This window comes from Exophiala mesophila, assembly GCF_000836275.1.
Source record: "Exophiala mesophila strain CBS 40295 unplaced genomic scaffold supercont1.1, whole genome shotgun sequence".
Lineage (NCBI taxonomy): Eukaryota > Fungi > Ascomycota > Eurotiomycetes > Chaetothyriales > Herpotrichiellaceae > Exophiala > Exophiala mesophila.
This window is the reverse complement of record NW_015622504.1, coordinates 3,260,118-3,282,036: the sequence shown is the minus strand read 5'-3', so window position 1 is coordinate 3,282,036 and position 21,919 is coordinate 3,260,118. Positions and strand designations below refer to the sequence as shown.

The window sequence follows — 21,919 nt, the reverse complement described above, 5'->3', positions numbered from 1 at the left end:
AATCCCACCGCACATGGCCCGCGATCGTCGCATTGGCGACGTACAACATCGCATGGCAAAGAAATAACGATGTGCCACGTTCTCGCTTATTGCGTAAAACGGCAGAGGCTATTGCAACTAGGTACGTCTCTTCAGGCTTCATTGAAGGGCAAATTCGCTTAATTTGATAGCGACTACCGGTTGTCTAGGACATAATTCCTTCATTAGGAGTAGCAGCTCTAGTTCAACCGCGGCCACTATGTTTTATGCCCAAGTACGGCACACCCATGGCACTTTTTGATAGTGCGTGTTCCAATCATTTTCAATGAGGTTCAATCTCGGAACCCATTGCCAAATAGTCTTCATTCAGACCATCAAGATTGCTCCAATCAATGCTGTAATATGGATCGGCAGTGAAAAAGTCGACTGCAGGTGGTTCATGACCATAATGCTCAACGTTCTGAGTTCCATCATCGTTCGCATGCTCCTGCAGTGGTTGCATGTCCGGAGCTCCTGTCGACCGTCCTAGGTCAGGACCGTATTCATCATCTATCAGGCGAGACTGCCCATCCAGCATGCTCACGGCACTTTTCAAGAAGTCGGCACTCGTCGCACTAATGCGCAAGACCCATCGGTACTCGGCTAGACTCGACAGACAAGATGTCCTTTCATCGCGCTCTTCCTCTGGTATGGTCGCACATAGGATGCCTGCAAATAGGCCTATGATTGCCAAGCTTAAGGTAGAAGAGAAATACCAGAAGCTCTGAAAATGTTCGGCTCTCAGGCGCTTCACAAACGCCAACGCGGACGTGAATCGCGCCGTTGCAGAGCGACGAGTTATGCTGTACAGCTCATGCATTGGGCTGTTGAAGTCGTGAGGTCTCAAAATGGCTCGATGCAACGTTACCTCAGCGGTATAGTAGGCCAAATGAAGATAGCCAACAGAAGAGAGCTTTCTTGGGACTGTGTCATCAATAGACAGGCTGGTGGGGACATTGGAGAACCAATTTTTCAGCCTAAGCTGGAGAGGTTTGGCCACTTCCAGAGTTTCGGCAATGGTCAAAGTTCTCGAAGCGGCCTTCAAGGTGTAGAATTGATCCAATATGTCGGCGATGATCTCGGTCAAAGCGACCATTTGCAAAAAGGTATGCTTCCCCTTCTCAATCTCTGCACTGCCTTCCTCGTCATCATCGTCTCTGGCTGTTTCGGGGAAGTCTGAAGAGTCAAGCGTTGCAACATCCCAATCATCCTTCCTGATGTGGGAGCCTCGTCCATAGACCAGCGCACCCCACTTGTCCTGCATGAACAAAGCCCAGGCGACGCGTTTTCGAACTCCCCGCTCCCAATCCGGTACCTGCCAGGCCGTGCAGTCGGAGTTGATACCAAGATCTTGTCCCATTGCCACGACATGACCTATCAATGACCATGACACAATTGATGGACGCTGCATGAGAACCAATGCGCCTTGAAGATCGGAAATTTTGGGGCGACGGTGTGCCTGAAATAGCATGTTCAGAACCATGTCTTCGAGCCTTTGAACATCAGGCTTTAGGGCCGTTGCAAGAGCAGGGCTATAGGACCACCAGTTCAATGCCATGACATAGACGGCGCCAAGACCACACGGAGTCAGCTCACGGTAGCTGCGGCCATATTTTTCAAGGAAAACACGTTTATGGAGGATGGGGAAGCTCGGGTGAACTATACGGAAGTACAAGTTTACCAGCTCAGGACCATGAGGGGCGACAAAATCTTCGATGGCATCGAGGTTTGCCAGTTCAGCCTCAGTTTCCTCACGGGTATCGGGTCTGACGATGAAATAAGTCGACTGATTCGCCCGCCGCAGGATATTTGGGGGATCATATTGGAGACATTCTCCTTTCGCGTTCCAGGACAAAGCCGAAGCCAATGAAGGAGCAAAGTCGGATGTTGCTCCAATGACAGTGCTTGACTGGCGGTTTTGATGGCCGAGAGTTTCCTTTAGTAGACTTCGGCCTGGCAGCTTTGTATAGTCACTCAAGACCTCATGGTCTAGAAATGATCAGTCTGGGCATATTAAAGGTCTGTGAACATCATACCAGGGGACCTCTTGCTAAGGGCTCTTTGTCTTGGCCCACTCGCCGCGCCTAGCTGGTTCTGATCACTGCCAGGAGAGATAACTCGCCTCTTGCGCGGAGCGGTCTGGATATACGTGCATGATGTTGAGCGAGAGATACAAAGCACACAATCTGTCGCTTCATCTGAGGGAAAAAGGCATCGTATCTTCCTCCTTCGACAGTTATCACATGGCCGTTGGTCCCGCAACCGAGCGCGTTCCATGGCTTCTAAAGGTCATACTGCAGTGTCGGATATATTATGGCCAGAGCATGGTTTTTTGACACAAAGAAACACAAGATCTGTCTCGATAGTTGTGATGACTAGAGCCGTTCAAGACATTCAATTAAAAAAGGAAGCATGAATGTTGTGAATCCCAAGCCGTCAAGATGGTCAGATGGTGGGGTTCCTGCCTTTCCTGCTTCTGTACATAAGTACACCAAAATGGGATTAGTTTAGCCAAGACGATATTGCTTATCTTGGCATTTATGCTTTCACTGATAAGCAACTTTTAAGCCAATGAGATACCCCGGGCGCCTTCCCAATGCATGACATAGAATAATGATGACCAGTTTTCCCATAAAATGCAGGTGCAGGTGCAAATGCTTGACTCCGCCATCTCTTCTTCCGCCTTCACCTGAGGGCGAGGCCATAATCGACCATGTCCAAACCTTCAGATCGTAGCAGTGCCGCTAGAGTCAAGGCTCCCACGACAAGTTGATCGATCACTTTCACCTTCCCAGCCTTGTCCGCGCCCAATTCGACCACCAATGCTTCGCGAACCCAAGTTTCCATGCCTGAAAGAATGACGCCGCCCATTACCACGACATCTAATTTGCCAGAGTTCTTCTGAAGCAGCCGTCGAGTTGCAGAAAATATCTTTTCTCGCGCCGTTGCTTGTTGCTTGATGTCGAGGTCTTCCAAGCCAATCCCAGAGGCCGCTACTCCGCCGAATAATGAGCAATAGTCGTCCGTGGAGCCGATAAGAGCCGTCACCCCTTGACTCAGCAGAGTTTCGTAAGCCATTCCAGTGGTAATGATGCCAAACATAGAGCCATCAGACACCAGCTGCATTGCTGCAAAGATACTGGCATCGAAGATCCCCACCACTGGCTTGCTTCCAACATAGCTCTGTAACAAACGGACCAGTGGGTGATCTGCATAGCACGCTCCCAGAAACCCGTCAAAATCTTTCTCCATTTCTAGTAGTAATGGGAGACAATGAAGAGCACTCTCATACATATCGGCTTGCGACTTGATTATTGGAGGTCCCGTAGGACATGTCCAGTATTCCAGAGTCATGATCGAAGACTCTATGCCTGTTAAAACTGGTTTCATACTCTCCGTCATGGCGGTGTTGGAGTTGGGATTGATGACCAGAACCCTGGATTGACGGCATATTTTGCGTACCATTGCCCGGTGTTGCTGATGCTCGTCGACTTTTTCTCGCCTCCCAAGCCGCGTCTCCGGCTTCTTATAATGCCTGAGGATCCTTGAAAGTCGAATAGTGTGGCTTTTGTAGTGGGTGCGGGGGGGAGACAGGCTGGCTGGCGATGCTATTCATTTGACCATAAATCTGGTACTAGTGGAAATGGTACGTATTGAGTCGTCTGTGGAAATGTTTGGGTAGTCATTGCGATGAGGTCTACGCCTGAGAGCTTCCTTATTGTATAAATCCGTCCTTGCAAGCTTTTGCCGTTCAACCATTACGGAGTATTGTTAGAGTCGCCCCGTTGGGGCCCATGGAAGCGTGCGTGCGCGGTGGGTTCAAATTTTGCCGTGCCCGCGGGCAAGCCCGCGGCCACTAAGATCTGGCCCGCGTCTCGAACCGCCAAATTCCCACCCGCAACTTGCGGTGATAAACCGCGCGACATACAAACCGACCAGTAGAGAGTGTCTTCCTTGAATTGATTCGAGATATCGTATCATTGAATGTGAATTGAAGAGGTGTATAAAGAAATGGCTGTTCCTTTGATTCAAGTATGACATTCTCATTCATCCAAACAGCATCCTTCGCCTGCAGCAAGTGACACAAATCACCTTCTCGACTCCGAAGCAGCGACATCAAAAATTCATCCTGTCAAGATGGAGGCATCCAATATCAAATTAGAAAAAGAAGCCGTCGTCGTTGGATCCGAAAAGCTATCCATGTGCAGCGGATCTGACACGCCTGAGGCCAGCACTGAAACTGTCACGGTGGAGTCCATCTACATTGATCCTGAGAAAGAGAAAGCCGTCCTTCGCAAGTTCGACAAGTACGTTTTGCCTCAGGCTTTCGTATTCATCCTACTCAACTACCTTGATCGCTCGAATCTCGGCAATGCTCGTGTGTTTGGCTTTGAACAAGACATCGGCCTGAAGAACAACGAGTTTGGGAATCTTGTCACTCTCTTTTTCGTCCCTTACATTGTCACCGAGGTCTTCTGGGTTACCGCTGTCAAACGCTTCGGTCCCAACTTTGTCATCACCACGGCGCTTGTCGGATGGTGCGCCGCCACTATTGCAACTGGCTTTGTTCAAAACTATCATCAAGCTCTCGCCTGTCGCATGCTCCTCGGGCTCTTCGAAGCAGGTGTTGCCCCGGCCTTCACATTCATTTTCTCCACCATCTATTCTCGCGAATCCACAGCAAAACGGGTTGCGCTCATCAACTTCTCCAATGCTGTTTCCGGAGCCTTCGGGGGTATGTTCGCGTATGCCATCCAGACAATGGGTGAGCAGAGGGGACTGGAGGCCTGGAGATGGCTTTTCATCATCGAAGGTTCTGTATCCCTTGCTCTGTGCGGTGGCTGCCTTTGGTCGTTCCCAAACAAGCCCGAGACCGCTTGGTTCTTGAAGGAAGACGAGAAAGAACTCATGAGACTGCGAAAGCAGCGCGACATCATCTACAAAGGAGACGACAAATTCGATTGGAAGTGGGTCAAGCAAGCGCTGACTGATCCCTTCATCTACGTCGCTTCCATGGCCTTCTTCACCTCCAGCGTCGCCATTTTCGGCTATGGGACTTTTCTTCCAACGCTGATCAGAGGCTTTGGCTACAATGCTTTCCAAGCCAACTACCTGACAATTCCAGTCTATGCTGTCGGCGCGGCCTCATTGCTGACGCAAGCATATTGGTCTGACAAGCTCAGACAGCGAGCATTATTCCTTCTCATCTCCGCATGTCCCGTCATTGCAGGTTACTTGATCTGTGTGGGAACCTCGAACCGCATCGCCTGCTATGTGGCCATGTTTATCCTCGTCACTGGTGTTTACTCCTTCTCATGCCTGATGATGACTTGGGTGGCGACGAATCTTGTCCCTGATTACAAACGGTCCGTCGGTCTGCCTATCTTTGCCAGTATCGGAAACTGCAGCGGACTTGTTGCAGGACAACTATACCCCAAAGCTCAAGCGCCTCGCTTCATCATGGGTAACTCCATTTCGGCTGGCCTGGAAGTAATTGCCTCTGTGTTTGTTGTCTTGACCTGGCTGCTCCTGAGACGCAGAAACCAGCAGAAGGACAAGGCCATTGCCACAGGAGCAACCACTAATGGACTAGAAGGGGATCGGGCTCTGGATTTCAAGTATATCCTATGATTGATGATTCATGTGGGAGCCTCCGAGAGGCCAGGACTAGCGAATAAAGGGGCAAGATCTTGCGATAATGTGGCGATACCAGATACTGCGGCGGCGGAATTCTTTATGATAGATGTTATTGATCATATGAAAGTTTAGAATAGAAATTGACGTCAGTTGTTGACATTTGTGGAAATGCTTTGATGTTGTTGACGATGCCGGTCATGTGACGCCGAGGTCTTGCTTCCAGGGTATGAAACGAAGTCATTTCTTGACTTTTCCCACACCCTCGCCCATCCAGATCGAGCACAGTCTCACCTGAGGACCATGTCCGACGAGGACGCTTCAGCACCTGCTTCACATCATGTGTCGTACAAGATCACTTAGAATGGAACAGTCAGAGGAGATGCCGGCGATTTTCCGATTACCGCTTTGTCAAGGCTTGAATATCTATGAAGCATCTGTCGCTGAGCTGCAAGAGCATATGACAAGCGGTGTACTAAAAGCGTCCACTCTGACTGAATTCTGTCTGCAAAGGGTCCAAGCACTCAACCCTTACCTTGAATGTGTCATTGAAGTCAATCCTGACGCCATGACTCAAGCCATATCCCTCGATGCGGAGCGAGCACAAGGGATCGTCCGAAGTCCACTGCACGGAATCCCTGTACTGGTCAAAGACAACATGGCCACGGCAGATCGGATGCAGACCACGGCGGGGTCGTGGGCTCTGCTGGGAAGCATCGTCCCGGAAGACGCGCACATTGTCAAACTGATACGCGCGGCTGGGGCTGTCATCCTGGGAAAATCCAACATGGATGAGTGGGCAGGCATGAGAGGAGGGGCCTACTCTGAAGGATATTCTCCGCGCGGAGGGCAATGCCGGAATCCGTATTCGCTCAACCGATCTCCTCATGGTAGCAGCTCTGGAAGCGCCGTGGCCGTGGCCGCAAACATCGTCCCAGTCTCATTTGGCACTGAGACTGATTGCAGTGTGATCAGTCCTGGCATGGTCAATGGAGTGGTTGCTATCAAACCTACTGTCGGCCTAACGTCACGAGCAGGCATCATTCCCATCTCGGAAACGCAAGATTCGGTTGGCGTCTTTGGGAGGTCTGTGGCCGACGCTGCTTATGCCTTGGATGCTATAGCAGGTGAAGACCAGAATGACAAGTTTACGATTCAGCCTGAAAGGCAGCAACCAGGGAGTTATCTTAGGTGCCTCAAAGATCGATCTGCTCTGAAAGGCGCAAAGTTTGGCTTGCCTATGGCAAGGTTCTGGGATGTCGCACCTGTGCCCCAGCGCCAAGTGGTCGAACAAGTACTGAAATTAATGCGCGACGCCGGGGCAGAGATTGTTGAAACCAACATGCCTTGCGCAGAAGAGAGATTGAAACCAGAGGGACTATGGGATTGGGAGTTGCACGGGGAGACTTCCCCCGAACGGTCAGAAATCACCGTTTGCAAAGTTCAAGCATACTATTTGATTGAAGGATACCTGAAAAAGCTGAAGAACACACCAATTAAGACGTTGGAAGATATAGTTCGCTTCAACGACCAGAATAGTGGCTCGGAAGGAGGACACGCCGGGGATTTGCCAGCATGGCCGGAGGGACAGCGAGTGTTTCGACAAAGTGTCGAGACTAAGGGCATCAAGGACGAGATCTACCACCAGGCGTTGGAGCACATCACTAAGCAATGTCGTGGGAATGGAATCGATGCTGCCTTATACCGGAGGACCAGGGTCGGAGGAGAGCCTGTGCCACCTGACAAGGATGACCACGGTGGACAAGACTCCCAATTTGACGCGCTGCTGTTCTGCGACGCGAAAGCTGGAGGGATCCAAATCGCCGCTCAAGCAGGATATCCAATCATTTCGATCCCTGTGGGACTGGATCCAGACGGTATGCCAGTGGCCTTGACTCTTCAGCATTCAGCCTGGCAAGAGGATAAGTTGATCGGATGGGCAAGTGCGATCGAGGACTTGATCGAACATCATGTTTGTCAAGGCCAGTCGGGAGCATCGGATATTCGCGGCAGGGTCCCACCTTTATTTCGAAACCATCTACGGAAGAACATTCCTGTTGACCCATATTATAAATACTGAGGACGGGGCTGTGTGCGGCATTTTTCAGGCTGGATCAGCGCTATAGTACAGTATGTAAATCGAGCCGCGGCTTCTCGGCAATTGCTATGGTGGTTTTTGTACATGAGATATTAGTTCTACTTCTGTTCGACTTAACCTTCTTGTTGGTGTGGTGGATTTGATTCACCAAGAGATTCAAGGTCCGTCGAATCAGGACTGTCATGACTGGAGTGGATTGACGGCACCGCAGATCCGAGTGGTCCATCTCCTGTCTGCACAGGTATGCGCCCCTGCTTCTCTTCATCATCTGCGGGTGCGTCTTCGGTGGGAGCAAATCGGCTGCGTCGTCGAATCTGCTCTCCGTAACGGTAAAAGACAAAAGGAATAGGAGCTAAAAGAATAGCAAACCCGCCAATCAAAGAACCACCTCCACCAACTCCCAAAGCTTCGAACATGGATCTTGTGAAGAGAGGTGCGGCCGCACCACCGGCCGAGCGACAAATTGTGTTGGCTGCCATGGCGCTTGCCGTGTACATCAGATAGGTGTCGGTAAGATAGTTGAGATATGCAACGAAAATGAGGAGAATGGATGTGGACAGGATTGTTCCTGCCAATGTCGGGACAAACCAGTGAATGCTGTTGAAGTTGGCGGTCCATCCAAACCAGAACATGGTGACTGCAAACAAGATGCCTCCGCCCATGGCCAGAGGTAGACGGTCCTCGGGCTTACGCGGAATTCCGGCGTCCATCTTCCTCTTATCTCGCCTTGAAAAAGCGTAGGCGATGAGACCACCAAGACAACCACCAATAGCGGTGCCGATAAGTGGTAGTTGGCCGACTCCAGCATTCCAGCCGCGTTTCTGCTGGAAGACGATAGGGTAGATGGTGAAGAGCATGTACAGCAATATGTAGACCACAGTGACATATAGAGCGACAAGCAGTGAAATTGTGTCGAAGAGGATCTGCCAGGGTCTCGTGAAGGAGATCTTGAACATGTCTTTCAAATCACGGCCTTGTGCTTCAGCCGGAGCTTGAAGCTCTCGATATTCTGGAATACCCGTTGCTCTAAGTCGTCGAGCCTTGTTGATTAGAACTGCTGATGGGAGCGTCTCTGGCATGGTAAACATCATGAGCTCAGTAATGCCTCCCAACCACAACAGGACGTAGAAATTCCATCTCCAGCTCCTGGTTAGCTGGAGGAAGCCACTCACGAGAGGGCCAAGGGCAGGTCCGACAAATGTCATGGATGAGAATAGAGCCATGCCCACTCCCCTCTCCACAGGGCCCCATATGTCGGCGAGAACACCAGGAGCATTAGTCAATGGTGCACTCGCAAAGATTCCGCACAAGAGGCGACCGACCAACAGCGACCCGAAATTGGGCGCAAAGGCACAGAGAAAGTTGAAGACCAGGTAGCCTGAAAAGGTGCCATAAAAGACCCAGCGTCTCCCATAAAACTCGCTCAAAGGTGCAAATATCAAAGGCCCAGCACAGTATCCAAGCAGAAACAGGGTGATAACGAGGCCTGCAGCTGTCTGTGAGACGTGGAATTCTTCTGCTATGCCAACGAGACACCCTGAAGGGCTGGATGAGGCAAAGGTAGCATTAACCACGAGTAAAATGGCAATCGTCGTGATGTACCATCGGCGAGCGCTGGACCATTCTTTCGGATTTTCGACATCATTAGGAGAAAAGTCAACATAGCCCTGCTTGTTAAGGAATGGCTTGATGTTGGGGCTGATTGATCCGGAGCGGTATGGTTTGGCGACTGGACGAGAGAGGATCCTCTCTATGTTGTTCATTGCAAGATCTGTCCCAGGAGATAGAATTAAAAGACGAGTTTCATATAGGATTCATGATTGGACCAACGGTAGAGTAGATGGGCGTGGTAGTTGGTATGAAGATTGGGAGATGTCATGGACAGCACTGTGGACTTTATATGATACTTGGTGTATTATGAAATATCGGGTGTACGGCACGCCATAACACGTGTTTTGGTATGGTTAAGGCCTGATAAGATTTCAAAAGAGTTCAAGTGTACGCAATCTGGCAGAAATGATGATTATATAATGCACACATTTTCGGCTTTTTCGGACGCAAGTCGGAGATTGTGAAAGATTTGGAGGAGTCATAATAAGGTGTGCACGTGAGTGAGGACTTCATAATCATGACGTCAGAGATAGCTCGGAGTACGGTGGATGTTTCAAGCTTCATGTGCTGGATTGCGCCAAAAAGTTGATCGGAGTCGGACTTTGAATAATCCGACGAATGAACAACTTCCTTCCTTCCTTTTGCCCGCCGAATCTGGCGACCAGGACCGCCGCTTTTGGTGGTTTTCTTCCCTTAATGCCGAGCATGGTCCCTTAGACCCTCTCCACATTGTACACTCGACAACAAGGGACCACAACCAAGCGGCCATGCGAGAGGCCACTTGGGCGGGAACAGGCGCCGGCGACGAAGCGGCCGAGGCGCGACTTGGGGATTGAAGGGATGCCTCGAGTCCCCTATTGGTGCACGCTTGGGGCATGGGTCCGGCCCGCACCTGTAGGATTGACCCAAGGAAGGATATGTCCTCCTGATATGACAGAGCTGTGAGCAGAAGGAGGGGGCCGATGAAGATGAAGACAGGCTTGCACAGATTCAGCACGACGAGTCTAGCTCGTATTGTTGATTGGTTCGCATCAGCTCCCCTCGAGCCAACGATGACCGAGATTCGAGTCTTAACTTGCTGCCAAATATATCATACAGCAAGTCGGCGCATCATGCTATTCTAGCCAGAAATACTCCTGCATATCACTAAATGGTAGTAGTGTATTCCAGCCGTCGATATCGAGTTCAAAGTCTAGGTTCTCCAACTGGAGGAAAAAGTCAAAGTGTCAGCAGATGGACAAGCAACGAGCGAAACGCTTATTCGTGGCTGGTGAAGCCGAGCCTATTTCAGAACTCACGTTGGCATCTGGACGACTATCGAGGCCTGGGTTTAGTCCAAGATTCGTGGATCCCTCTTCAGTGTTGTCTGCTGTGTCTCTCATGGCAGTGTGGACAATGTCGTGATTTGTCCCCCCCACAGCAGATTCTTCGGCAGCCCTTTGAGCCGCACGAGCATGTTGTGGAAGCTCCGTGATGAAAGACAGGGAGAGGGTGCAGTCAGTGGCTAGCAACAACCGAGAGAGGAAACCTGATGCGATGTCCATCAGTACTATGTCTGATTGGACTGACGGTGCACAAGGGTTTTTCAAAATGTGAAGAAATAGTGCAAGTATGCTGCTGTTGGGAACAAAGATAGCCAGTCTGGATTAGTCTGTCAGTGACACATCTGCTCCAGCCTCTCCTTAGGGCAAATGCTTACAAAACTGGAGTGCTAGCATCCAGGTGGATGAATCTGGTGTTTAGGATTGCTGCTCTCGCCGCCTTTGCCACTGTCTGGCATGAATACTCCACCTGCTGTTCGAAATCTTCAGGTCGATCGAGCTTGTTTTGGTTGAGCCAAGGAAGCACCAGAGGGGTATGGATGGCGAATAAAATGCTGTAGTATAGATACTTTAACAAAATCACCAAATTCACTGGTAAGACTGTCGAAACGGCAAGTGGATCCAGAGCTTGTTCCAAAGACACCAACGAACTGATGGACCTCTGATACTGATCAAGTTCATTGTCCAGTTCGCTTACCGCCCGAACAAGTTCTTTTGTCGATTGTTGCAGAGCCCTGGCGCTAGAAAGTCGCCTGTAGACCCGGCGGGATATCTGAGCGAGTCTGATGCAGATAGAGGAAAAAATAACATCGCTGTCTCCATCATGCTGAAGTGCACGGCAGCTGATGTCATTATCATCAATGGACTATGAATCGGTCAGCCTAGCTATGAAGGCAAATGTAATTGGTCACACCTAGGTAACCGAAGAGACTTACCGGCGGTCGCCCGGAGCGAAGAGATATCTGAGCATCCAAACAGTATAAATTCCAGAATAGCCCGTTTTGTTGTCGGATTTCCCTTTGGGAAAGACCCCAGTGAGCGGCAGGCTGCCGATGAAGGCCTTTCGAAACAGCCAAGCTTATTGCACTCGAGCAAAGGGTGAACTCCAGATGAGGACTGCCAATTCCTTCTGTGAAATATGCCTAGATTGCGTCAGTACACAACAGTGTGAACTGTCTTCATTTTGGGCCAAACTGCAGACTAACCATCAACGTCAGGGCCTGCACACTCATTTTAGAAGAATGCTGATGCAACAGGTCAAGCTCGACCAACAAGGCGTTTTTGAAAAACACCAAGGACGACTCGACAGCTTCAGTGTACGAGCGCGTTTTGTTCAAATGAATCCGGCAACCGAAAGCATAGACTGTATTCCGTAAAGCATACCACGACGAATCATTGTCGGCTGGAGGGTGCGCGAAGTGATGCTGCAGCTTCCCTTCGAACCATGAACGATCGAAAATGCCAATCAATGCTTCGACTGAATGTTGAAAGAATGCTAGATCAAATATGAATAAAGTTTTCAGCTAAAACACCACCCGTCAGATGGCGATCCCATAACATACCTTCAGTATAGCAACGGGCAAGGTCCATAGAAGGTTCCGGTGAACGTTGCCACAAAGTCATAGACTCGTGCGATTGGAGCTTCATCCGCATCGTTATCTTTCGGGTGAAACTGCGAATAGAATCTCGGATCCCCGGTGCTTGTACCCGACTCGTCACCCACGCGATCGCGGGCGGTGAGCAGATGGACATCATTGACCTCGGTCCTGTTTGCAGACACATCAGGATATAGCAAGTGTCGGACGCCACCATCGAACTTACCGTTATACTCCCAATTTGACTAAGTAGACAGTCAGTTAACAACTTTAGAGGTGAGCTTGGGGAAAAGTAGGGCAATGTCTGCTTACACTCTCATGCGAAGGAAGGCTAGAATCCTCTTCTGTATTCACCTCATCTGATATCGGAAGTTCTCGTGAATGATCTCTCGGGATATCAACGTACGGCGGCTCCAGCGACGACTTTGCTGGGGTCGGGAGTGCCCCAGGAAAACCTACCGGGACATCCTGTGGTAGTTTCGACTGAAGAGGACTGGCTTCGGCGTTCAAAGCCTGCTTTTCTCCCAGATGTTCAATCGGCATGGGGTGAGAGTTCTGATCGCTTAATCCAATTCCATACAAGTGCTGGTGGTTGTCTGGCATCATCGACAAAGAAGCTGATCGATGAGATATACTGGCGGGCGTCGAGGCGACGTCCATGCAAGGGGAATGGTTTGAGGCGCTTTCGTGTGCCGGGTTGGTTGAAAATGACGAGTGGCCCCGTATACTCTGCGCGGCATCATGAACAGGATCAGGACCACCGGAGAGCAACGATTCGAGTCTAAGAAGGCGTTGCGCTGTGGTGCTGCCAGTGTTGCGCTCTCGTTTCCGGCGGGCGCGACGCGACGTGGCAAAGACGCACTCTTCGTAGTGAGTGAGGCATTGTGTACAGGGTCGGCCACCTTCACCTGTTCGTCCATACTATCAGCGAGACGTGCCTGGACAAGAATGGTCAGCTGGTCATACATCTCACTTTTTTGGTGCGGCAATAATTGCAGGCCTGCAATTGCGCCTGTGGCGGACCAGTACTTGGTGGCCTCGCAATGCTCTCAGGATATGATCTGGACTTCATCGGTGAAGTGGTGGCTCCAATTATCAATATTTCGAGTATATGGGCTGCAAATGGGCTATGAAGCAAGCTCCCTGGCTAAGTAAGTGGATATTCTAGGTATTACTTCAAGAAGAGAATCAAGGTCTGGCGCCATAACGACGGAGAAGCTACTCTTAGGTAGAGAGCATTGCATCGACCGATGCTGTTGCGAAGAATGAAACTTGGCGGGTGAAGATTGAGGAGGCGCGGGGCACGGGCGCTCTTGGTTGAATTGTTCGTTAACGATGCGCCTAGAGTTTTCCACCAACCTTTGACTCTGGGAAAGGATGCTAGGCATTATTGACCCCGAGCCGGGGTTGTGGGGATATGAATCCTGGAGTTATCCACCCTCATTGATCAACCCACAAAACCTGGTGGCTCAGATACTTTAGCGCCCTGTATGGCCCGAGGTGACTGGGCATATATCCAGTCCGGAGACTTCGGCGATTTCGGCAATTCCGAGAAGTCTGTGACCCTGTCCTAAGGAGACCACATGATCTCAGTAGAACAACGACAGCGTTGGGCGTTCTGTACAGAAGACTTGGTGAGTGGAGAAGGTAGGAGAGGTCCTTGATTCGTGTATGCCACCGTGGGGAAGACAACCTCGACTGGGGTGATGAGGTTTGAAGGTCCGGGGCAATCTTACATCTCCGTACACTGTGGCTTTTTGTCACCAGTATTGGTTGAGCCTTTCTCGGTCCGGAAGAAATCAATTTGGCCCAGTTGCACGTGCACGGTAGACAGCTCGCCGACGAAAGAGCAAGTGTGCGCACCACGACACTGTCTGTCAAGGCTTGCCTTCAGATAGAACTACAAGGTGTATCCTCAGACAGTGGCCATCCGCTGACTTATTCTATTGCCATTCTACTTGTCGTTTGGCTTACCATTGGTGGGGCTTCAAGTCAAAAATTCCCCAAGACGTCGCCGCAAGTCACTGATCGTGGAGGTGCTCTAACCACCATGGAAAAACTTCGTTCCTTAAGCAGCGATGTAATGGAGACGGTTGCTCCAACCTACCAGATATACGGCTCTCTTCTTAACGAAAATGCATCTGCAATTCAAAGCACGAAGAAAGATACTGTTTCCTATGGCCCCAATGACAGGATGAAGATGGACGTGTACACTCCAACAAATCCATCCATCAAACCTCTTCCTGTCCTTATCTACCTCTACGGAGGAGGATTTGCCACTGGAGAAAAGATTTTGGGCGACATCCCAGGAAACTTGGTGTATGCAAATATTGGACATTATTTTGCGGAGAAATTTGGGTTCAAGACCCTCATCATTGACTATCGTTTAATCAAACATGGCGCACGATATCCCTCCGGCGCCGAAGATTTGGATCTTGCGTTAACGTGGGTCGAAAAGCAACTTCCAGAAACAGAGAGAATCTTTCTTTTAGGAAACTCAGCTGGGGGATACCATGTTTCGTCTTGGGCATTCGATGGAGCATTTGCTGAACATCGAAATTCGCTCATTGGACATGGTCAAGGGCCAAAAGTGTCAGCCATATGTATTCTCTCATCATCGTTCCGTTTCTATACTGGAACAGCTTTGAGGCCGTTGCTAGAGGGATATCTAGGAAGCAGTGGACCAGAGGTCGACGATTTTGAGCCCACAAATCTCATGATTCGAGCCACACAAGGTCTTCGCCAGAGCGAAGTTGCCGCCTTCCCTCCGTACATGATCATGTGCAACGAGTTGGATCCAGAACAAGTCAAGATCTCAAGTTCCGAGTTTTGGGACTTGTGGACACAAAGGGGAGGAAAGGGGCAGCTTGTTGAGATTGCAGGCCACAATCATATGAGCACGCCTCTGTCGTTAGCCACGGGGATAACCGAAGAGGAAAAATGGGGCGCTGACTTGGGCAACTGGCTATCTAGCGTAGGACTCTAAAAGATCGAATGGATGAGAAGAGGGAGCTAAGTACTAGGTAGTTAGATTTAAACCTCAGAACCAAAGTATAACCCTTGCGTACGCAATCAAGCCACGACATTAATTCGAAACTACAATCATGACCAAACAAGTACTACATCAAGATACGGTGGGGATTCCAATTGATTCAATGACTACTGTGTAATGCGTAGTTGCGGGTGTCTTGTAAGGACAGACCGCAACAAGCTCCTCTCACACGGATACCTCACTTTGCTGAGGAGTGTAAAACTGCGACATATCACTTGATAGTGCGTTCTCAAACTGGGATATCTGTCAGAATACCGTGTCCATTCTTAACAACTCGAACGCTTGGGTATCTCACCTGCATCAAAATCTTTCCTAGCGCAGGGTCAGTCGCAGATTTCTCGATCATCTGAAGCATTCGATCGTGCTCCAAGACTGTTTCGCCATCGTTGAAGACTCTTCTTAAATTCCCCGATGAAGTTGGATCGGTCACTGTGTGATACACCTCTCGTCGTTTCTCATCGTACTTCTCTAGGATTGAGAAATCTGCCGCCCCATTGTGAATTGCGACCAGGCATTCGACCAGGCTGCCCACATCCGCAATGCCACCAGTAAGTCCAAGGCCGCCCCTGTTCAAGAAAAACGTAAGCATTGGCTTTCAAGCTGAACAAGCGGAGATCTCAACATACATTGGATTGCAGAGATGAGCAGCGTCTCCAGCAAGTACTACCCGCCCAACGGTCATCTTTTCAACGCATCGCTGATGCATAACGAATGGACTCCAGTTTAACAATTCATAATCACCTGGTTCAGGAGATCCAGGTAAGATAGCTTTGAACTTCGAAGGAAGTCGCTCTCTGAGTGTATCTGTATCAAGATCCGCCTTCTCACCGTACGCAACGCGCCAGGTGCCTTCTCGATCGAGTCGACATAACAGTGCCCAGTGTTCCGGGTGGATGATCCATTGAACATCAGACCAGCCAGGGATGTCAAATCCGGAATACTTGATCTGTGAAAGTTAGCAATGACGACGTCTGAGCGTTTGAGGAGCCGATCATTCACATTTGTTGCCACAATTTGCACATCCCACGACATTCCAGGGAAATTCCGGCCAAAGAGACATTTTCTAACATCACTTTGTGCTCCGTCACTCCCAAGAACGAAATTGGCCTCAGAAAAAACTGTGCCTCCGTCGGTCTCGAATTCGACCGTCACCTTGTCTTCTGTCTGTGTGAGGGTTTTGAACTTGTGTCCCCAAAAGACCTCGACGTTCGGCAAAGACTTGACCTCGTCGTAAAGAAACTGGGCCAACAAGTGGACCGGTAAAACAAGGGATCTTTCGGGATCCGATTGATTATGCTCCTGCGAAAACCCAGTGATTCGAGTGCCGTCCAGCTTTCGCCATGCGATCGACGAGACATCTACCCCCATCTCTCGCAACTTGTCGAGTACTTGCGCCTGGCGAAAGACTCTGGAGTGAGGAGTAGCGTCAGTGCCATGAAATATTGTCAAGAGCCAAATAATGCTCCTTACCGAACTGCAGCACGCCCGTAAGCGGCCCCTCGAGGCCTTTGATCGATTTCTGTATTCTTTTCGTAAACTTGGACTGAAATCCCAACTTTGGACAGCATCAAGGCTGTCAAGAGGCCTACAGGCCCTGCTCCTACAACCAAAACCTTCTCAATTCTTTGGTCCATGTCTGTTCTGATAGATTTGGTACCACTGTGGATGATGGCAGACAAAGCTCTTCGACTTTCCCTTGGGAATACGTCCCAACTGTGTCTTTTGAAACAGTGTTCAACAGGACATTAGAATTTTAGCCATCTAATCCTTGGCTCCATATGACCCAGTAGTCCGCGCGGTCCTCTCCACCGCTTCACGGTAACTGTTCAAGCTCTGCCTGCGGTCGTGTCGGGAAAGGATTTTGATAGGCATCACCCAGAGCCAAAGTCGGTCCGGAGCCCCGGGCGTTCGGCGTGGAGTAGGATGGGGTATTCGGGGCTGCTTAACAAAGGTAAGTGGCGTGTTCTCCGGAGCCAAAATTCATGGGGCGCAGGTAAACGTCTGGGGTAATTGCATTTAGGGATGACGAAGAGAAAGCCGGAAGCTCCGGTAGATGGTAAAGACTGATCCCATATTAAAAGCAAATGAATAGCTATGCCAGGATCGGCCTTGACAAAAATAACATGACCAGGTCCAGAAACTTGGGGTTTCTCCTGACAAACATTCAAAATGACGAATTCAGCAAATAGCTCAGCTTCTCTGCTTGTTTATGTGGTGATCGGAGCCGCTGCTCTCTTGTGGCTTCTCCGATCCAATCTTTCAAAGGCACCTACAGGTAGCCGTACGCTACCCGGACCAAAAGGCGAGTCGAGGAGCAGATTTTTGTCTGGGACTATATTGATTGTGAATCAGGTTACCCTATCATTGGTAATCTTCTTGATTTTCCTCCCTCGCATTGGTGGATCAAGTTTCAGGAATGGGGCAAAATCTACGGCCCAATTTACCAGATTAAGATCTTTGGGACGACATCAGTCATTATCAATGATGCTCAGATAGCCGAGGATCTGATGGCGACTAGAGGGCTGCTTTATTCGGATCGAAGACTCTTTCCGATGGTGCATCTTGTCACTGATGGTGGGGACCTGGTAGTCCGTGGATCAGATGACTATTGGAAGCGTGGCCGAAAGTTTGCGACAATAGTGACAACTGCCAGTATGGCCAACAAGTGGAAACCATACCAAGCCCGAGAAGCTAGGCGAATGGTAGTGGACATGATTCGCGACCCTTCGAAATATCAACTTTGGCTTGAGCGTGTTTCCACCTGCGTTTCTGTTCGACAAGGATTTGGAAAGGATCTCATCGGTGCAGAGGAGGGGGAGTATCATACGAAGAAGATCATGTCCCGAATGCATACCCTCGAACGAGTAGGATCCCCAGGGCTTTATCTTGTTGACTTTCTTCCAATTCTCATGTACCTACCTGAGTGGCTCGCTCCTTTCAAGAGACAAGCCAAAAAGCTTCACGAAGTCGAGTCGTCCTACTTTTATGGTCTGTTCGAGGAAGCTGAAGAAAAATATAAAAAGGGGATCCCAGAAGACCCGCCGTCATTCGCACGCCAATGGCTTTCCAAGGCTGACGGCTACGGGCTGAAACGGAAAGAAGCATGTTATGTGATTGCAACGCTGTACGGAGGAGGCTCTGGTACAACATCACTGACAATGCATAACTACTGCTTAGCAATGTGCCACTATCCCGAGTGGCAAGACCGTCTCCATTGTGAAGTGGAAAATGTCGTCGGACCCGACAGGATCCCGGATTTCAGAGACTGGGGCGAGCTTCCACTTGTTCGTGCGGTCGCTAAGGAGCTTCTCCGTTGGAGGCCGGTTGTCCCTTCTAGTAAGTTGTTCCAGTTGATTTGTAAAGGATTTTGCTGACATATCTGTTCTAGATGTTCCACATCGTGTAGTGCAAGACGACGTCTACCAGGGCTACCACATTCCAAAGGGTTCTTTGATATGGGGCAATCAGTGGGGTATACACAGAAACGATGCTATGTACCCTGATGGGGAGCTTTTCTGTCCAGATCGATGGCTCAGTTCCGAGTATCCAGCGACCTATAAGCAGCCTGGCGAGCAAGAGCCTACTATCAAGCGATACTCAGCGTTTGGATTTGGTCGTCGGATATGTCCAGGCTACGAGATTGCCGAACGCGCTCTATTCATCCAGATAGCCTCGCTTGCGTGGGCATGCCGTATCCACAAAAAGGTCGTGGACGGAAAGGAAGTCGAAGTGCCATGGTATAAGTATGTGAGTGCAGGAAATAGTGGTCCGGAGCCCTTCGAATTTGATGTCGAAGCATATGGAGAGAACAGAATGACAATGATGGAGGAGGCGTGGAAGGCATCCGAGGTCTAAAGTTACAGGAAAGGAAGTTGACTGTTAACTTCAGCTCTTCGAGGGCTAGGGTTAGGCTGCGTCTCTGCGCAATAAAACGCCGGAGATAAATCAGTCCCTCAACTCCAGATCTTTCCATATTGTGTTCTCATCTCATACTATCCTGACGAATAACGAACATGCACTTCGGGAGGCCCTTTCAAACTTTCTTTCAGGCTGCTCAGTGATGTGACATGGTCAGGGTACAACAACACTAGTATTCGAATGCCAGTTAAAGGCGCTCAACACTTCGAGAACAACTGTCTCCAAAATGTTAGTGATTCAAGATTTAGCATCCTCCAGAGCTATGAATTATAAAGTAACCCGTTTCTCCTTTACATGGTAATGCTCTCGTCGTTGCAAAGGAGGGTCCTCCAGAAGCTATGATTCGACCACATTTTGATACTCAACCACTGCGTTGATGAGTTCATCTGAGACAACGAAGGAGTTTTGAGATGGTCTACATTGTTCTCCGTTTGTTCATAGCTTCCAGAAAGAAGTTCCTTGTCGACGTGTTGATTGGCGATGTTGGAGATACACAATGACAGAACGGCTGAAAAGGCTCAAAGTGGGGCGATTTAGAGAACTGATCACAAGACGTGCCACCCACGAGGCATCGGGCAAATATCGTTCACATGATCTATGAATCTGCCAGGCTGGATACATTGGCGATTCCACGGACCATGGTTTAGAGAGATACTATATGGAGCCAGCATGGGCTCGGTGCTCGGACGACCGAGCCACGCCGGCTCGTGGCCACTGGTAGTATGCGGGGGGATGGTTCGATCAGCTAAGTGTCTCAGAGAGTGAAGCCTCGTTTGATCCGAGTCCCGGTGCTTGCCCCTCTGCTGGCCAAATAAAGGGTGGGGGAAGAAATCCAAACAACATTCAACATTTGTCTACTCATTCCTCAGCATATCGATCGACTGTAGATCAGAATCTAGCTGATCTTCACGATAAAACATTCAAACAAAGATTGAAAGCAAAAACGATTTCGTGCCAGCAACCGAGTCATATTATCATTTTCAACATGGCTGCTGGGAATGACACCGTTGGGAAGACCGAGTTGGTTCATCCTAGCCCATCTGCGTTTGCCCACGCGGTTCTACGAACGACACCAGAGAACTACGAAACCATGATCCAGTTCTACCTGAAATTGCTTCACGCCGAAATTGTTCATTACACACCCAGACTTGCCTTCTTGCGTTATGACCATGAACATCACCGCATTGCCATAGCCAACGATCCTAATCTCAGGCCCAAGCAGAAAGACGATCCACGGGTTGAGGTTGACCACCTTGCGTACACATACTCCAACCTGACAGAACTCGCCCAGGTCTATACTTCGATGAAGACTGGGGCAAACCCGGTCTTGCCCGTTTGGACGACAAACCACGGCCCAACAACCAGCATCTACTATCTTGACCCAGACGGAAATCGAATCGAGTGCCAGGTAGACAACTTCGACACGGCGGAGGCCGCTGACGCGTTTATGAAAGGGCCTCTGTTCTCGATGAACCCAATCGGTACCGACTTTGACGCCGAGGAATGGGCACAAAGTATTCTCTCCAAGGCCAACCCTGACGGCTCGGAAGGTCTGACTGCCGAAGATGCAACGAAGATCAAGACAAGGCAAGAGATTGGCCAGCGTTACACTTTGCCGGCACATATTGCCCTTTCCAGACCCACCGTAGCCGCTCAATGAATATGCTAGTACCTAGATAGCTTTATAGCGCAAAACACGTTATTCACACCCATTAATGACGAGGATAGTACGCAGTACTCGGAGAATTGCCTTCTTGTGGGACTGTGGCCTACCAAGTATCCACAAGAGTCTGGCCAATGGTCGTCATTAATTGCGAACCAATTCACACCGTGTTTCTAAAAACATTGTTCGATATTGCTTTAAGGCAACCTGTTCAGATTTACAACCGGAAGGTCGATCTATCGCTATGGCTCTTTGCATCTCTTCGAGCCCAGTCTTTGACAACACCCCTTCGAATCTTGCCACTCATGAGTCTGGGAATCTCATCGACGATCATGATCCCACCAGTCAGCCACTTGTGCCGTGCTACTCTCTCGGCGACAAACTTCTGGACTTCCTCCTTTTGCGTATGTGATGTGGATGGTCCTGAGCTCATGACAACGTAAGCACGTGGGAGCTCAAGATCAGGACTGAGCGTCATGCCAACAACTGCTGCATCTGTAATTTGAGGGTGCTGAAGCAACACAGCCTCCAGTTCCGCCGGTGCCACTTGCAAGCCATTCACTTTGATTAACTCTTTCTTTCGGTCCACAATGTACCACATACCATCCTTGACCACAGCAACATCCCCAGTGGCGAGCCATCCGTCAGGGGTGAGGATCTCTTTAGTCGCCGCTTCATTGCGCCAGTACCCGAGCATTATCTGAGGACCACGTAGCCAGAGTTCGCCAGGACCGTCCGAAATTTCGTTGCCGTCGTTGTCCACCAACTTTGCTGTCGTGTTTGGAATCAAAAAGCCGACACTGCCATTGGCATTCCTCGTGTTCGGCAACGTGAGCGTTCCAACGCATGTAGTTTCGGTCATTCCCCAGCCCCGAGATACGAACACCTTGAAGGTTTTAATGACCTCCTCTTCGATCCCTACCGACATCGGGGCGGCACCGACCATGCAGTTCCTCAAGGTGCTAGCATCAGTCATTTTGACTTGATCCTCAGGTAGCTTTGCCAGCA

At 49.9% G+C, this 21,919-nt stretch overlaps 8 protein-coding genes across 8 annotated transcripts; 3 read left to right on the top strand and 5 right to left on the bottom strand.

The window, feature by feature from the left end:
* Positions 1-212: 212 nt before the first annotated feature.
* On the bottom strand, positions 213-2,442 carry PV10_01046 (uncharacterized protein). Its single transcript, XM_016365203.1, has 2 exons — positions 2,055-2,442; positions 213-2,007 (listed from the first exon to the last, which is right to left on the bottom strand). Exons 1-2 carry the CDS (start codon positions 2,293-2,295, stop codon positions 302-304), a joined length of 1,947 nt encoding a protein of 648 aa, XP_016228852.1. The 5' UTR covers positions 2,296-2,442; the 3' UTR covers positions 213-301.
* A 261-nt stretch (positions 2,443-2,703) lies between these two features.
* Positions 2,704-3,546, bottom strand: PV10_01045 (uncharacterized protein; the record flags this gene model as incomplete). The annotated part of the gene is made up of 1 exon (XM_016365202.1): positions 2,704-3,546. The coding sequence occupies exon 1, from the start codon at positions 3,481-3,483 to the stop codon at positions 2,704-2,706; it is 780 nt and encodes a 259-aa protein (XP_016228851.1). The 5' UTR covers positions 3,484-3,546.
* Positions 3,547-4,155: 609 nt separating this feature from the next.
* PV10_01044 (uncharacterized protein) lies at positions 4,156-5,649 on the top strand (the record flags this gene model as incomplete). Its single annotated transcript, XM_016365201.1, has 1 exon — positions 4,156-5,649. The coding sequence occupies one exon, from the start codon at positions 4,156-4,158 to the stop codon at positions 5,647-5,649; it is 1,494 nt and encodes a 497-aa protein (XP_016228850.1).
* Positions 5,650-5,931: 282 nt separating this feature from the next.
* On the top strand, positions 5,932-7,865 carry PV10_01043 (uncharacterized protein). The gene has a single exon (XM_016365200.1). It carries the CDS (start codon positions 5,993-5,995, stop codon positions 7,730-7,732), a length of 1,740 nt encoding a protein of 579 aa, XP_016228849.1. The 5' UTR covers positions 5,932-5,992; the 3' UTR covers positions 7,733-7,865.
* On the bottom strand, positions 6,218-9,709 carry PV10_01042 (uncharacterized protein). Its single transcript, XM_016365199.1, has one exon. The coding sequence runs from the start codon at positions 9,511-9,513 to the stop codon at positions 7,864-7,866; it is 1,650 nt and encodes a 549-aa protein (XP_016228848.1). The 5' UTR covers positions 9,514-9,709; the 3' UTR covers positions 6,218-7,863.
* A 767-nt stretch (positions 9,710-10,476) lies between these two features.
* On the bottom strand, positions 10,477-13,350 carry PV10_01041 (uncharacterized protein; the record flags this gene model as incomplete). The annotated part of the gene is made up of 9 exons (XM_016365198.1): positions 10,477-10,566; positions 10,660-11,002; positions 11,061-11,548; positions 11,619-11,825; positions 11,889-12,178; positions 12,246-12,449; positions 12,505-12,523; positions 12,591-13,186; positions 13,245-13,350. 9 exons carry the CDS (start codon positions 13,348-13,350, stop codon positions 10,477-10,479), a joined length of 2,343 nt encoding a protein of 780 aa, XP_016228847.1.
* Positions 13,351-15,495: 2,145 nt separating this feature from the next.
* Positions 15,496-16,964, bottom strand: PV10_01040 (uncharacterized protein; the record flags this gene model as incomplete). The annotated part of the gene is made up of 5 exons (XM_016365197.1): positions 15,496-15,564; positions 15,626-15,896; positions 15,957-16,276; positions 16,330-16,738; positions 16,801-16,964. 5 exons carry the CDS (start codon positions 16,962-16,964, stop codon positions 15,496-15,498), a joined length of 1,233 nt encoding a protein of 410 aa, XP_016228846.1.
* A 3,269-nt stretch (positions 16,965-20,233) lies between these two features.
* PV10_01039 (uncharacterized protein) lies at positions 20,234-20,908 on the top strand (the record flags this gene model as incomplete). Its single annotated transcript, XM_016365196.1, has 1 exon — positions 20,234-20,908. The coding sequence occupies one exon, from the start codon at positions 20,234-20,236 to the stop codon at positions 20,906-20,908; it is 675 nt and encodes a 224-aa protein (XP_016228845.1).
* Between the last annotated feature and the right edge of the window lie 1,011 nt (positions 20,909-21,919).